General features: G+C 38.7%; 1 protein-coding gene across 1 annotated transcript; it reads right to left on the bottom strand.

Annotated features, from left to right (window-relative positions):
- Positions 1-1,645: 1,645 nt before the first annotated feature.
- LACTB2 (lactamase beta 2) lies at positions 1,646-15,648 on the bottom strand. The gene is made up of 8 exons (XM_064442562.1): positions 15,427-15,648; positions 14,775-14,938; positions 13,448-13,571; positions 11,003-11,181; positions 6,856-7,004; positions 5,818-5,899; positions 3,074-3,113; positions 1,646-1,857 (listed from the first exon to the last, which is right to left on the bottom strand). The coding sequence occupies exons 1-8, from the start codon at positions 15,546-15,548 to the stop codon at positions 1,842-1,844; spliced, it is 876 nt and encodes a 291-aa protein (XP_064298632.1). The 5' UTR covers positions 15,549-15,648; the 3' UTR covers positions 1,646-1,841.
- Between the last annotated feature and the right edge of the window lie 823 nt (positions 15,649-16,471).

The raw sequence follows: 16,471 nt of genomic DNA, 5'->3' as shown, positions 1-16,471 counted from the left end.
AGGTAGGTACCCGTGAGGTACTTCGGGTTGGGAAAAAAGTGAGAATCCTTTTTGCAGTGTCATCTTGCATCTATTTCCTACCTCAGCCTTAAAAGAAATCAGGTCATCTCATCTCCACAGAACGTAACAAACAGGACTTAACTGGGACAAGACATCTTTTTCTCAAGCTATAATCAGCAAGTGCCTCAGGTCTCTGGCTAGAAGTCCTCTCATACAGGCACAGAGTGCCTTGGCTTCAGCTTGGTTTTGTGTTTGTCCTGATGATATAGTGTAAACTGCTGAACTGAAATGAAAACAAGGCAACCTGTTGCCTCATCTGAACAGCTTCCATGCCTTCCTATCACTGGAGTTCCCTCTACCACATGACATTTCTTATGGCTTTTTAGGCAATGCAGGATGATCTAAGACGCCTGAGACTGTCAGCCCTCAGTTTGCTTCTTGCCAATGGGTTGCTGGTCTATGTTTGCCAGGTTTCTTTCCAGATGTCCATATTTTGAAATACTAGGCCTCAAAATGATCACATCACAGTGAACATACAATCGCTGTCATTCCTGACAGTCTGAAATGTGGGAAGTCCCTATGCCACTCTCCATCATCTTTGAGGAGTCCTGGAGGACAGGAGAGGCACCTGAGGACTCTAGGGTAGCCAGTGGCACTCCAGTCTTCACAAAGGGCAAGAAGGAGGAGTCGGGAAACCTTAGGCCAGTCAGCCTCACCTCCATCCCTGGAGAGGTGATAGAACAATTCATCCTGGAGGTCATCTCCAGTCACATAGAGGAAAAGAAGGTTATCAGAAGTAGTCAACATGGACTCACAAAGGGAAGATCATACTTGGCCAACCGCATAGCCTTCTGTGATGGTGTGACTGGCTGGGGAGATGAAGGGGGAGCAGTGGATGTTGTTTACCTCAACTTCAGCAAGGCTTTTGACACTGTCTCCCATACCGTCCAGATAGGCAAGTTTAGGAAGTGTGGGTTAGATGAGAGGGCAGTGAGGTGGACTGAGAACTGGCTGGACAGCAGAGCTCAGAGGGTTTCAGGTGCGGGAGTGCAGAGGATGTGGTATAAGTGTATTACTGCACCCACAGTAAGAGAGAGAAAGAGAACAATGGCCTTCCTATTTGGGAACCTTTCCTGAATTCACTCCTCATCAAACATCTCTAAAGATATAACCGAGAATGACATTTTAAACGCAATGTAAATACACAAGTTAGTAAGAAATGGAATAGAAAATCCCAAAAAGGTAACTACCATCAAACTTATTTCTTAGCTCTTAAGCCTAATAAGTGATGCTGCCTCTCAGGACAGGATCCTTAAATTAGCTGGCAGGAAGGCTGGAAACACAATCTGTGCTTCTTCCAGCTTCTGTCCCCAGCTGCTTACAAAGTTAATGCATCAAATGACATTTGCCCTTCTAGCTTGATGAAACAGAAATTTCCCCTTCTTCTGTTTTTATTCTTAACTTTTACTGCATTCTTATGTAGCATTCAATTCAATGTGTTCGATATAAGGGACATAAAAGGCTGATCCCCATTTTTATACACACATGGCATACAGGTTACGTTACCATTCTATTTTTAAATAAACAAACACTCCTCCTGATTTATAATCTCATAATCAACAAGGAGTCTGAAGACTTTTACATGTCCTAGCTGACATAAGTATCCTTTATTGTATATACATCTTAGTAACAGTGCAACCTCTTCTTTTAATATTCCAGAGACACCATACATGACCATTAATGACAAGCCTGGTTAAACTGCAATTTCCCTGATTTTGCCCATGAGAACATCAGGCATTTGCCTCAGCATGGAAAACAGAATTCTCTTGAGTTGCACCCTCTCATGTTCTTCGCTGCCTGCAAATTCCAATGATACTTTAAATGAATTCTAAAGCCATTTCCATGTATTTAAAAATGAAGTATAGTAAAACAGAAAAAAAATGGTTCAGTGACATTTTGCCTGCCAGTAGATTTCTTTAGGTCAGAAAGTTAATGAGACATCACCTCTTCATACCAGTTTCCTGCTGGCTGAGGTTCTCAGATCTCATGACAGAAAACTGTGCCATTTCTGTTTTCCTGCAGCAAAATGACATCATTCAAAGCATGCGAATTAAGGTTTCAAAAAAGAAAAACAGTGATAATTAAGTTTTTATTCCTAACAATGGAAAAGGTAACTATAAATCAAAGAAATAGCTACAGGAAAACAATAATTATTCATGGCAAGAAGTCCACATGAAAGCTTCTGAGTAATTATGAAGAGAGAAACAATCCAAAAGGAATTGAAAAAAAATAAGGCTTGTGGGAGCAGGGGGAAAAAAAAAAAAGTGGCTGAAATAGAAAAATGGAAGTAAACAGAAAATGTGAAAGGAAGAAAAACCAGGAGACCTGAAAAAGACCCCCAAATGGCACCACACAGAAAGTTAAAAGTGAGCAAGAGTCACGATGTGGCCAAAAAACAGATCAGTGAAGTTTGCAAAAAGCATCATTTTCTAGAGCAGAAAGTTATCACTTCCCCTCTTCAGGGTCTGGTTACTACTTCTGAATATCCCCAGTATTTACATCTGTTAACACAAGTAACTTGGTTTTTAGAACATACAGACAACTTACTAGAAAACCACTTATTAAAAAGCAGAAGCGAGTGAGAACAGCTTTAGAATAGCACCTTTTCTCTTCTTTTTACTAGACTTTTTAAAATATATGATCTATTAAGTTTATAATATTGCTTTTTAGTATTGTAACAGTGAGTTTACAAGACCTTGCCATTTGTCTTCTGCCACCGATGATAAAGCTGGGTATTTTGTAACAGAGGTAACATTAATTTCTTCACACTCATTCCATTTATTAACTCAGTATGTATCAGGTTATTTTAAAAATTCCCATAAAGTAGAATATGAAAAACATCAGTTAACTGACGGGAACATTGCTTTAAAATTGTGTTACCACTTTTTTTAAAAAAAAAGAAAGGAGAATTAGTTTTTATTTTACATATTGTTTGAGCTCATCATTGTATTTTTTCATATACACAGCAACTGTGCAAATTAAAAATATTCTTGAGCAGTCTCGTGTAACTTACAAACTGCTTCTCCATCTGGAGCTGGGAAACACCTCATGTACTGTTAAGAAAGTAAAACCAAATTAGTCACAAACTAACACTTAGATATAAACACTAGACTATCTCAAACCTAACCAGTACATGCATACGCATGTCTCTATGTGTCATTTTTTGTTAAAACTATTGGAATAGTGTCCTTCAGACCAGTGCTGAGTTTTAATGGAAGGTGATAAACATTAACTGTTTCGCAATGTAACCTAACAATACAAAGTATGATTAATAAAAAAGGGTTTAATAATCCTTTACAGTTCAGAATATTAAAATTTGTAGATATTAATTTGAGGAAGCAGAGAGAACTTGTTGCATTTTCTAAAATCTATGAACTTTAGAGGAAAAAAAATCTGTACTGCTAAATTAAGAATAGTCAAATTCTTTTTATCTCTTCATCAGCTGTGTTTTAAAAATGTGAAACAATGACCAAGATTTTTAGATCCAAACATGGGAGAAAGCTTGCACACGCATATTGTGCCATGCTCCTGTATACAAGATGTTATTTTTCTGTTTAAAGTGGGAAAACCAAAACTGTGAAGGCAGTATTACTCTTAACTGAAGTTATAAAAGTTATGCACCATCATAAACTGCAAGCCCTTGAGTGAAGTGGTGAATTAATGACTGCAGCAGACAGCATATGGCCGTAATTTGCATGGAGTAGCTCTCTTGTAACGTAATATGCCTGTCACATCCATTACTGATACTGACAACATGCTTCTTTGGAAAAATATTTTGTGAAAATTAAGCAGACAGTGTTATGACTGCAACTCAAGTCTCCCATATTGAGAACAAAACTTGAAATACTGCAACTCGGACTATGTGGAAAGGACATCATATCGAAACCAAATGAACAAGTAACACGAGTACGCAAGCATCTGTATGTTACATGCTCAGAACCAACAGAATCAATTTTCCTAATTTTCCTTAACAGATGTCCTTAATTTGAACTGAAAAACTGACAAAGGTCACACGATGTTAAGTGTTTATCACAGATCTGGGTCTAAGCTTGTATTTAAAAATTTAATGACTGCAGAGGTCAGCACAGGAAAACCCTAAGTGTTCTGATGAGATTGCTTTCCTCCTCCTCTGTGAGCACAAACTAAAGATTAAAAACCAAAGCAAACAAAAAACTTTAAAGGGCACTATTTGTGCTCTGTGGAAAGCAGGAGCACGCAGCTGAATCGAGGACCTCCAACTGGAGCAGAAGAGTCATAATTCTTCTGATTAGTATCTCCTCTAGTTATTTAAACTTTCCAATAATTTCAAGCAGTTGCTACTTTGTGAACTGATATCTGACTGAAGCTCCGCATCTGCTGTCTCTTCAAAATTCAAAGGTGGTTTCTGAGGAAAGCTGAGCTATTTTTGTCCAGTAAGCATGAAAAGCATGATTTGGGAAAAAAAAAACCAACAACAAAACCCCCCCAAAAGCAAACAAACAAAAAAATGCAACAAAAATCCTGGCTTAAGAGATGATAGTCACTAGATGACTCAGACAAATTAATTCCTGGACATTTACGATGTATACATATAGCCTTCTGTAGGGAAGACTGCAAGTCTACCTTGAAATGAGAAAATTAATTTATCCACTATTTCACCTAAACAGAAAATGCTGTTGCTTGAGCTACTTGGGCAGTGAAAGGGAAGGGATAAATAGTCAACAGTATCTGAAACCCCAGAGGAATCTTGTGGAGCCAAACTGGAGAGATGCGTAGGTCGATAATGTAATGTTAATAACCAAGAATTGAGATCCCATTGAAAAGCTGGTGCTGGAAGTATCATCTTGGTAAGCTTCCATGGCATTCTGCACAAAATATGCTTAAAGACATTGTTTTCTGAACTTCAGTAATGACTGTATTTATGTGACCCTAGTCTCTTTTCTTTGAATTATAAAAATTAAGTCTCAATTGTTCAAACAATTAGTACCTAGCAGCTGATTCACCATTAAAATAAACAGAAGGTCTAACTTGGAAAAAATACACTAATTTCACGTTGCTACTCAGGTTGGTAACTGCTGAAAATTTGAAACCATTTTAAATAATCATGTAATTATTTACTTAGTAGACAGTCCTGAGTGCAGTTATATAATGTATAGAAAGAAATATCTTCCTTAGCTTCTGGCTGAAGAGCGTTTCCAAATGCGCATGCCATTACAGAAATAGAATACTTCACATTGTTCACTAAAAGTAAAGGCAAAATGCAGAACTAGTAAACTATAGTTGCTCTACTTAAGTACTGTACTAATGAGAAATTGTAAAAATTTACACTGCGTGACTGTAACCAGCTCTAGAACACGTATCTACAACAATACACATTTAGGAATGGCAGAAACGTAAAATGAAATCCCATAAAATGCTACGTACATGCATATTTAGGTATGAATTTCAGAAAATACACAAAGGTATAAACGCTAGCATTACGAATGTATTCCATGGTATGTTTTAAATGAAAATTTAAAGGTATATGCATTGCAGTAATCTGTGCTCTAAGCGTGTCACAAATAATTTATAAAATATTTTCTAAATGTCTGGAAATACTGTATAACCATAGGCTTTTTGTATATAATCCTACTTCAGATTGTCTGAAGGAGAGCTACTACAAGTAATCACAGGGGTTTTTTTGCCCCAGGAAACAATGCACTAAAATATAATGAGAAACAGTACATACAAAATCCAAACGAAAATGACCCTCCTTCCACCCCTCCATCCACAACTTACACACTTTTCCTTCTTTTTCCAACTTCCGCAAGTGGACTACGAGGTTAATTTCTGCTGCTGGAAGTAAATTTTCAGGGACCTCCTAATGGGAACACAAATATGCATTTTGTATTTTGTTTCAATATCTCCCAATTATTTTTTCAATATATGGAACTCAGGGTTTATTAACATAGATTTTCCTCTTCTGAATTTCCATGTTGAACATGCAGTTAGTTATATAATGAAAACAAACTGAAATGAATAAATCAATTTTATTACCAGTTAAACACTATTGTAACTGGTGTAACACATTTTTATTTACTTTGCTCATTTTTTGCATTATCCATTTGTATTATGCAAACTTTGGCCAACACTAAGAAGATTGTGCTCGTCTGAGCTTGGCCTGCCCTGGGCTGTCAGTGTAGCTGAGCATTTTTAAAGACAAATTTAAAGATGCATTTCTCCACAGATACCTATCACTTCTATTCCATGACAATATTTGCATGGGTTTAAATATCCTTTAACAGTAGTAGTATCTGTACATGAGTAAACAATTAAAAAATACAACAGCTTTAGGGGGACTTAAAATTTTCCAATGCTCACTAGGTAAAAAAACCAATAACATTTCTCAAACTGCAGTTCACCTGCACCCTCCTGCAGACTGATAAATCAGGAACTAGAAGTTCTAACCAGTCTTTCAGGAAGACTCCAAGCACACTTTGACAAATGAAAAATTAACAGTCGTTTCATACTTTTTACTTAGAACCAAGTACTATGACTTTATTTTTGCTTGGTCCTATTAAATGGTGCTTAGGACCATCCAGATAGTGAAATAAGAAGTTTGTAGGAATCACCTGGGCCCCACTCCAATGAATTGCTCAAACAATACAATTTAAAAGCACAGTCACATACAAATTCTGAACAAGTAGTCTTTTGGTTTTTTTTCTTTTAAAAAGCCACCATGGTCTTCACTCAAACACTTACACCGTTACATACAATTTTATGAATAACACCTCAATTTTCTTTGGTTTGATATAAAAACTTTTAATCAACAATTACCTGGTATACCATCTTTACAAGCTCCGAGGATGTAAATAATTTTCCAGTATTCTTCTGGAAAACTTTTAGGATTTGCTGTTCACGTGCAATTCGGTGAGAAATGTAGCCTTGGATTCTGTCATTTGCATTACGTACTACTGGGCCATGACCTAAATTAAAACAAAAGTACCAGAGTGCTATTACTTAAATTTGGAATTAAGCAGGCTATTGCATAACTGACTCATTCTTATGTAAACTTGGGTAGACTTAAAAGTTGCAAGAAGGGAGCAGTGCCTGTATGTACCACACTGTCAGAGTATCTTTGATGTTAAATTTTAAGACACTTTTTTCATGTTTGTTGGTTTTTTTTTTCAAGCCAAAATTAGTTTGAATGTCTGCATCACAGTCTGCAATCAAAAAGCATGAAGATGGAAAGAAGAATTAGGATCTGAAAAATCTGAATGGGGAAAGGGAATATTTCAGATGGAATAAGGAAAGAAAGGAAAGAAAGACTACTTGAGGCTGTTAGAAAAAAAAAAAAAGGAAAGGAGTTCACTGCTGAACAGATTGGAAAGATGTGATTCAGATTATTATATCACCTCCGTCTGCCTGATTCACTCTCCCCAAAGAATATTGATACTGACAGTTTAAACTGATACTGGTTTTTGAGCAGTAGTGGCTGAGGCAAAGGACCCACGTACCAGTGTCCTGTTGTGGTGCTATCTAGCAAACACAGAGGTGAGAATTAATATCTTTAATTGTGACAGGTGAATTTCCCATGACAGTTCTTCAAAACTCACTCACACACCGTGCTTTATTCCCCTAAGAACATACTTTTGTAAGTATGATCAAAAAAATTAATAGAAGACTAATCAGTGAGCCAATTGGAATGTGTCAGGGCAGGAATAAGCAATGTACAAGATTATATGTGGATCATTTTATGTCTGACTGGTTAATAAACAAAACAGACGTGGTTTTTCCTGGACTTTTCATGGCAGATCAGAAACATTCAACTTACTTAAAGGTCTTTGAATCAAATTAGAAAAAGGCCTAATTGGTAAAGAGTTAACTGTGTGGAAAACTCAAATGCTGCCTCATGATACACTGACAGATGAAAAAAATATTTTTCAGCAATGAGAGTTACGTCCACAGAAATTAAACTTAATGTTTTACCCATAGAGAAATTTACTTGCATGAAGACTGTCACATGCTTTTTATACCAAGGCTTCCTATTTCTTTGCCCATATACCTCACCTGAAGTAGCAGCAGCAACTTCCAGCTCTGCCAGTCTAAACTCCAAGTTATTTATAAAATGAGTAGAACAGAAACTACTTTAAAAAAAAATAGCTTTCTTTTACAAGTTACTGGGTATCATCCAAAGCAGTTTCCTTATTTAAAAAATGATCATCTTTTTTACTTGTACTTTTGGGTTAACTGACTAAATTGGTTTTTAGTTTTAAGGCTTTTGAAATTAGATTTTACTTTGCTTGAAGACAGGCAACTTATAGAAATCTGAAGCTATTGCTCCTTACAAAGTAAATTACAAATATAACAGTATCTCTAGCAACTATGTTACCATTTATCAAAAATTTAAATTTAGGAAAAAACACATTAAGATATACAGAGCAGAGACCGTAATGGTAACTACCCATTCTCTAATGACAGAAGTCACTTTAAAGTATTCAAAATTCAGGCCTGCACATGCAATCACAAGGCAGTCTTAAAACTAGTCCCTGCTCCTCCAAGTGATTTAGTTGACTTAGACTACAAGACCAATGTCAGTACCTGGAACAGAACCCACATTTTGCGAAGTTAAAGGCATTTCATATCCATTATGTCATCTGATCCATAGCCCTTGTGTATGCACACACATACATTAAAATGATGTTAGAAAGCTTGGAATTAAATCTGATGTGGATCTTTCCCATGCATAATTTTTCCCAGACAACAACACAGTTAACTTCACCAAGAAGTAAATTAATGTCTGCATAAATGTAAAATGTTTCTGAGCATGTGAAATAGATCTCTCAAAATACGACCATCCTTCCAATAATTCAGACCTTCTATCAGACAACTTCATATTATTTCAGACCTCTGTATAGACCAGATGATCAGAAACAGTAAGTTTTTATTCTCCTAACACCCCGTGAAGTAATATAGATTCTCTTACTTTACACATAAGAAATTAAAGTACAAAGGATAAAAGTGAATGAAGTAATTGGCTCATGAAATCTGGCACAGATTCCCAACTCCAGTACTGTTTTTTGCTATATCATCAAGGAACATTGTTTATTGTTGCAGGATGGGGAGCCCTCTGCTGACTAAAATGCCCTTTTCTGGTCCCAAGGATTCTCACCAACTACTGGCTGTAAATAGACTGTCCCGAGTGTCCTGCCTGAAGTCATTTCCACATTAAATTAAAAAAGAAACACGAAAGGGGAAGAATTTGCAAAATTCAGCTACTCACACCTAGCCAGCAGTCAACTTATTAGAAAAATCCATGGTCCCCTACATCTAATTCTGAGGCTGCAATGTGAATGCTAAAGCATGGAGAAACAGTTAAAGAATTATTAAGACCTAGAACTGCAGTAAAGCCAAAGTACTAAGCCTATATTGAATGTGTCAGTAAAGCAAACTACCTTTTGCTATAGCTACCATTTTACTGTAGTACACACCAACAGCATAAGCAATTGTTCTGATTGGGCAATAGTCACTTTTTACACAATCACACATACATTTGGTCATGTGGGGATACAAAAAAGAAAGCAGGTTCCAAACCACCTCAATACTTAGCTACTCATCACTGAAAACGTGCAATATCCAACTGGCTTGATATGCAAGTACTGCATGAATGTACTTACAACAGTGTAGCAAACAGTTACAGATAAATGGGACAAATATTCAGCCTTGGTGAATGTGTGATCTAGATAAATAATGATTAAGGAAAGAGCAAAAAACAACAGATAAAACTGATAAACCTAACAGAATTTGGCATACATGGGCTTTCAGAAGGCAGAAATTCACATAAGGAACAGACTGTGTTTTGTAGGTATTTGAGAAAGAAAGCTGAACATTCGATTGATCAATAGACTGAGATTCTAGATGCCAAAATATTTTCAGTTTTACCAGTAGTTAAGTCAATAACTATTAACAACTCACTGTTTTTGTCTATGTCAGCCTCCACATCCATGGAATATCTATAACAAAATTTTTCTTAAATAGCATTTTTATGCTTAGATCTTAAAGCACTTAAAGAACACCTACTTCAAAAGAGGAATATTTTCAGAATGAACACAAAAGATATTTGGTTATGTAGGCTAAACATAGATGGTTAATGGAGGAAGACAGAACTGAGAATGTAGACCAAGTCGCTCAGAATGACAAGTTAAAGAAGATGAAACAGAAGTCAGAAAAAATCCTGAGATGTAGCTCTGAAAAAAGCAAATGAGGAGCTTAAACCTTAGTCACATAATGAATTTTTAAAATCCGGTCATGTCAAATAGAGATGTGGTTTATATGAAAAGTAAATGCATTCCCAAGGTTTGGGGGAGATAGAGGAAAAAAATTAAAGCAAAGTCAGACTGAATAAATTAGCAACTTATTTTTAGAACATGATGTTTGGCTCTTGGCTCTTGTTCAAATTTAAGCTAAGTCATTAACTAAGACAACTATTTGACAGTCCTGCAGCTTTCCAAGATGCATTTGTGATTAATCCCTGCTGCAAAGGACAGACACCTCTCTCAAAAAACATTCCTTGCTTACTCACATCAGCAGTGTATGTGGGGATGCAAAGGACCAAAAGAACAACTATTATTTTTTCTTCCAGGGTAACATTAAGGCACACAGATAGGGTAATATAGAAAAACCAAATTTGCTGTATGATACCAACTACGAAAGATTCTGGCCTCTGTAGGCTTTGGGCACAGAAGCACAAGATTCACTCTTGGAGAAATCTCAGGAAGGAAGGATACCTAGCACTGAAAAATTTTCACTTTGTGCAAACCACCATGTCATAAAGTCATCTTAGCTTAGCACAGGACATATATTAAGTAATAAACTTGAATTGTTACATTAGTAATGGTGTTTGATGGTAATAAGAGTCTCAAATTGTTAGAGATACTGAAAAATTATACAGTAAAACAGAGCAGCTAAAAATAGAACCACTTACCTGGGTACAATAAGTCTAGTTTCATTTCTAACAATTTTTGCAAACTTTTCATGTAATCATAGAGGTCTTCAATTATTGTTGTTCCTTCCCCTAAAATACAGTCACCGGAAAATACAGCATTTTCTTCTTCTAGATGTAAAGCCATATGATCATCAGTGTGTCCAGGTGTATATAAAACCCTGTTTAAAGAACAACAACAACAAAGTGTAAGTTTTTCATACAGCATATATGCTTTATTTTCAGAAGCTAGAAAAAAGTAATGATAAAATCATACACTTACAAAGTAGCCCACAAGAACCAGAAAAAAAATAGACCAAAAAAGGCTGAAATGTCGACGTGAACAGTATCACTTTGTCTAATCCCAGTCCATTTTCTTATACCACGTAAAGAGCACAGATCATCATTGCTAACATGCTTTTACTTACAAGACACATCATAATAAAAGTGCATTAAGGGAGCTGCTAGTCATTTAGAATTTGTATTATAGAGGGCTTTACTCTGAAGCTTTAAAAAGAAAAGTTGACATGTTATTTCCAGATTGAAGCCTGTGAAGTTCTTGACATACGCGTTGCATTTAGCAAAAGAGAGTAAGGATGATGTTGCCAATCCTTTCAGAATTAACTATAAACTTCTGGACCCAATCCAGATGAAGTTCTGTCTCCTGAAATTTATTTTTCCCTGAAAGCTCTGTGACACGGTGGAGCAGAGCTGCCAGATACAACAAGTAATTATGGCCTTCTAGCTGTTCTATGTACAGGTCATTAAACACCTGAATTGTACGGATTTAGGACCCCACAGCTTGAATGAGTACTGCATTAGAATGCAGCAAAGGGTGAACGGACAGCTGATATGGATACAGTAACCTGAGCGGCCAAGAGCTACACTGCAGCATCCTTCCACTAGAATTTTGGAAAGGCAGAAGGCCTCATGCCAAGGCTCATTCAAACTGAAAGTGCACAGCTCAGACCAGCATCACTGCTGAAAGCCATCGGAATCTTCTTGTTAATGGTGGATGCATCAAAGCAGTGATCAGCAACTGACAGAGCTGGTGCCAAGCGTGGTGTACAGGCCAATGCTAAACAGCACCCAGCCATGTCAGTGCAGGGCTGGGAGGCCAGAAGCACAGCACCATCTGATGCAAGGGCTTCCAGCTCATACCGAACACTGAGTTCAACAGAAAGCAGGTGAGCCATTGCCCTGCTGAGGCAACATAAAAATCAAGCTGATGGGTTGCATCTTGCCTTTGTAGGAAGTGTTATTCTCCAGTTCCTGATGAAACTTTAACAGTAAGCTTAACCACTAACATGGAGAAACAAAGGAAAAAGAACCCAATGCTGCCTGACACACCTTGAAAACTTGAAGGTTGCTAACTAAAATTTACCATGCTAGATACTGCTATTTTGGAACAAGTGGTGGATCTAAGAGTACCCTTAAAGTGCTTACTGAATGAACCAGGTGGGAATACCTGCTTTTAACTAAGCATGAAGTTTGGCTGCATACCCCAAACTTCAAAATGTGCCTCCCCTATCTTGGATTCAAATTTAGCAAGGTGTTTTCCATCTCTAAGTTGATTTTGTCCAAACATGGGCCACTTAGGGTAGTGATGGGTCTTCAATATTTAACGTAATACTCCACACTTTTTTTTTTTTTTTTACACCAACAAAATGAAATGCTTTTGGTCAAATATATCCTTTATTTTTACATTTTTTTCTTCCAATCAGCCAGCTAGCATATTCTACAAGTGGGATATAATTAATATCTAAACTGAGGAAAAGAGAGATAATTTGTTCTTAGAAGAGCAACGCCTTTTTTAATGAAAGAACTCTGGAAACAGAACGGTCAGGTCTTTTTTGTGTCTGAGTGTGTGGGGGTATGTGTGGGTGGCAGAGTGGCTTTCTGTTTCAGATTCATTCATGCTAACAAGACAAGCAATATGTTCTCTGGGAAGAGGCCCTCCCAGACTGGCTGTCTACAAGAATCTGACAGGTTAAAGGTTTAAAATTTAACATTTTAAGTAGTAAATGTTTTAGTGTCTTCTTGGGAAATATTTTTAAAGTAAAAAGAAAGGCATGAAAAAGAATCCATTCAGACTACCATAAACTTCCACAAAAGTATCTTTTTCAATAATAAACTACTTACCTAAGAGTGGTGAGAAAGTATGTAAAATCCCATTTGATTTTCCTGGACAAAATATTTTTCAGGGAAAACATTCTTAAATTCTCTGCTGAGACCAAAAACGAGAGGCTAATTCCCGACAATCCTGATTCATAAAAGCAATTTCTTTGTATAAACATACCCTCCTGGATCATGATACGAAGTCGACATGCATAAGTGTTGAGAAGATTAGACGTATGGACTGCCAATTGTTAGAAGCTAGGATACATGTATATGTCAGAATGCTGAAGAAAAAAGTGATCCAGCAAATGTGCAGAAATTGGTGTTTACCTGAGTGTGGCTCCCTCTGTCTGTATCACATCTCCCTCTTTAAGATAAAAATATTTATGCCCTTCTTCTATTATTTCTTCATTGTAAGGGACACGAGGAAGCTTACAGATGCGATATGCAGAGTCTATTTAAAGAAAGGAAAGAAAATGTTTTGAATTTGTCACTAACAAAGCTAATTCTACAGAAAGGCTACTTTTTGAACAAATACTATTAATTATTACACAGTATGAATACAAAACTAGAAACAAGAAATTCTGTACAGTAACTTTATGTTTATATAGCAACCTTATTCCAGAGACACAAAACAAAGTGAAAGCCACTGAATCTGTATACTGCACCCTGTACCAGCAGCAATTTTTGAAGCCAAAACCCCCAAGTCCCTACAACACCACTAAGATTTCTGCGCCCACGTTCTGCATTACAATTCACAGGAGTGCCATTCAGCATTTGCCTAACACTGGGTGGAGGCTTTTTGACCTGCAACTTCTCTCAATGTCTATCGTTCTGAACTGTGCATGCCTCTGCTGGAATGGCTATGGATAGCAACCCAGAAAGGTATTTATATTCCTTGGTAGTCTTTACAACCATGCTCATGGGCTGACAAGACTAAAATCCTCACTAACACACCAGTGTCGTTTTCAGTAGTGCCCAGGCTTCTTGGCAGATAAGCACCTGGCAACTTTACAAAATTTGATAAAGCCTGTGACAAAGCTTGTGACGAAGTCCAATGATGCTAAGAACTGCATGATCCATACTGCTTATGCTCTTCCAACATACTAGAGGAACAATGTCTCTTACTGTTTATCAACATGAAATACATATTTTTAGATCAGAATTTACCTGCAGACTGTCCTATACTCTTCCCCCCTCATGATCTGAGGCATATGAATTTGTCAGCAGTTACCGATTGTCTGCTGTAAGGAATCTCAAAATTTCAGAGATTGTTATTTTTTTTTACACAAGCAAAAATAATGGTCAATTTGTCATTACTGTCAATGTAGAAAGGAATGAGTATCAAGTTTTTCTCTCATCTCTTAATATAATGTAAACTGCTGATGGTAATCTAGGTTCTCATTACTCACACATAAGACAAATTCACTATGAAGGTATGCACAGGTTTTGAAGACAAACTGTAGTAGTGTAACTACAATATTCAGATTATTCATTGTTCTCATTCTACACACTGCAACAGTATCATGAAATGACACATAGTTTATATGGAGATTCCAGAATAATAATCCAGGTGATTTGCACAGAAGCACTCAGTAAAAGTTTTTTCTTGCCATGTATCTAACATTTTAAACAATATCCAAAATCTCTGGCCTACCACTAGGGATGTTTTTGCAGATATCAGGTATTCCACCACTATGATCAATATGCCAGTGGGTGACTAAAATTTCTTGAATTGAGATGTTGAACTCTGACAGTGCCTGCTTTAAACAGCCAATATATTCAGGAGTAGCTGGCTCCCCAGTGTCGATAAGGACTCTTCTACACACGGACAAAAAAAAGAGAGGGGGGAAAAAACCAGTGAGAGAGTATTAAGTGCTCGTGTGACAGTTAAATAATGTTAAAAAAAAGAACCCAATATTGCATGGAAATGTGGTAATAACAGATGTCTCCATATTCCAGACGCCATCTCTTCCCTCCGTGCTATCCTACCCCCGTGGCATAACAATCTACAAAGACGGATAAATAACAAATTTAGTCCACGCATTTGCAACTCCCCGACGAGTCTCAGGAGCCACCGTTCGGCACCGCCGGGGAGCGGCGAGGCCTGAGGCGGGGCGCACAGCCGCCTCCCCCACCGAACAGCCTCACCGAACGGCCGCCCGGCCGAGGCTCCGCGCCCCGCCTGCCCAAGCCGCCTCCGGGCACCCGTCCCGAAAACTTAATGTTTCTTCTGTTTTTTACCCTAATTAAGGGATTTCGGAATAGCCAGAGGCAGCGCAGAGGCCCCAGGCGGGGTGAGTCGTTACCTGGGCCCGGTGCCCACCAGGTAGGTGTTGGTGCCCTGCAGAGTCATGGGCCCCGGGTTGCAGCCCAGCACCCGCACCACCCGCGACGAGAGCCGCTCGATGCGCGGTAGCAGCGACACCATCTCCGCGGCAGCACCCTGCAAACGCCGCTCCCACCTTTACCCGGCTCCGCTCCTCCCACAACACCGCCCACAGGCGAAGGCGGGAAGGCGGAAGCCACCGTTCCCCCTGCTCCGCCTCCCGGAGCCGGTCGCGGGGCCTTCCGGCCGGCTACGAGGCGGCTGCGGCCGCGGGGCAGCCGCCGTCAGTGAGGCGCCTCCTTCCGGCCCACGGGCGCCGCGGGGCAGCGGCGGGTTTTCCCTTAAAACTCGGTCTCTACGAACAAACACTGTGATAATTCACTGGAATAAAGGCGATGTTCTTCTCTGAGGGGTCGGTGCCACGCTGCTGCCCGGTGAGAGGCAGGTCTGGGCTCTGCTGGCTTCTTCCAAAAGTTGGGAGGGATTTGTGGTCGTGAAAGCTGCATCTTCTCTAAATTCTGAGAATGTGCTCACTTACAGTGTCTAGAGGAGCAATATATGCGCCTCTATGACATATAGGAGCTATCTAGGATTCAGCATTTTTAAGAAAATGAGGGAGCTATTGGAGAGAGTCCAGCAAATGGCCACTAATGTGATGAAGAGACTGGAGCATTGATCCCAAGGGAAAAGGATAAGAGAGCTGGGGCTGTTCAGCCTGGAGAAGAGAAGGCTCAGGGCGGGCCTCATTGATGTATATAAATACAATATATATAAATACAAAGAGGACAGAGCCAGGCTCTTTCCAGTGGTGCCCAGTGATAGAACCAGAGGCAATGGGCACACACTGAAACAAAGGAGCTTCCTTCTGAACATCAGGAAACCCTTTTTCACTGTGGGGGTGACAGAGCAGTGGCACAGGTTGCCCAGGGAGATTGTGGAGTCTCCATCCTTGGAGATACTCAAAAGCTGTCTGGACATGGTCCTGGTCAGTGGCCCTGCTTGAGCAGGGGGGTTGAACCAGATCA

The sequence above is a fragment of the Phalacrocorax carbo genome, chromosome 2, assembly GCF_963921805.1.
Source record: "Phalacrocorax carbo chromosome 2, bPhaCar2.1, whole genome shotgun sequence".
Taxonomy (NCBI): domain Eukaryota; kingdom Metazoa; phylum Chordata; class Aves; order Suliformes; family Phalacrocoracidae; genus Phalacrocorax; species Phalacrocorax carbo.
This window is presented reverse-complemented; position numbering and strand designations above follow the sequence as displayed.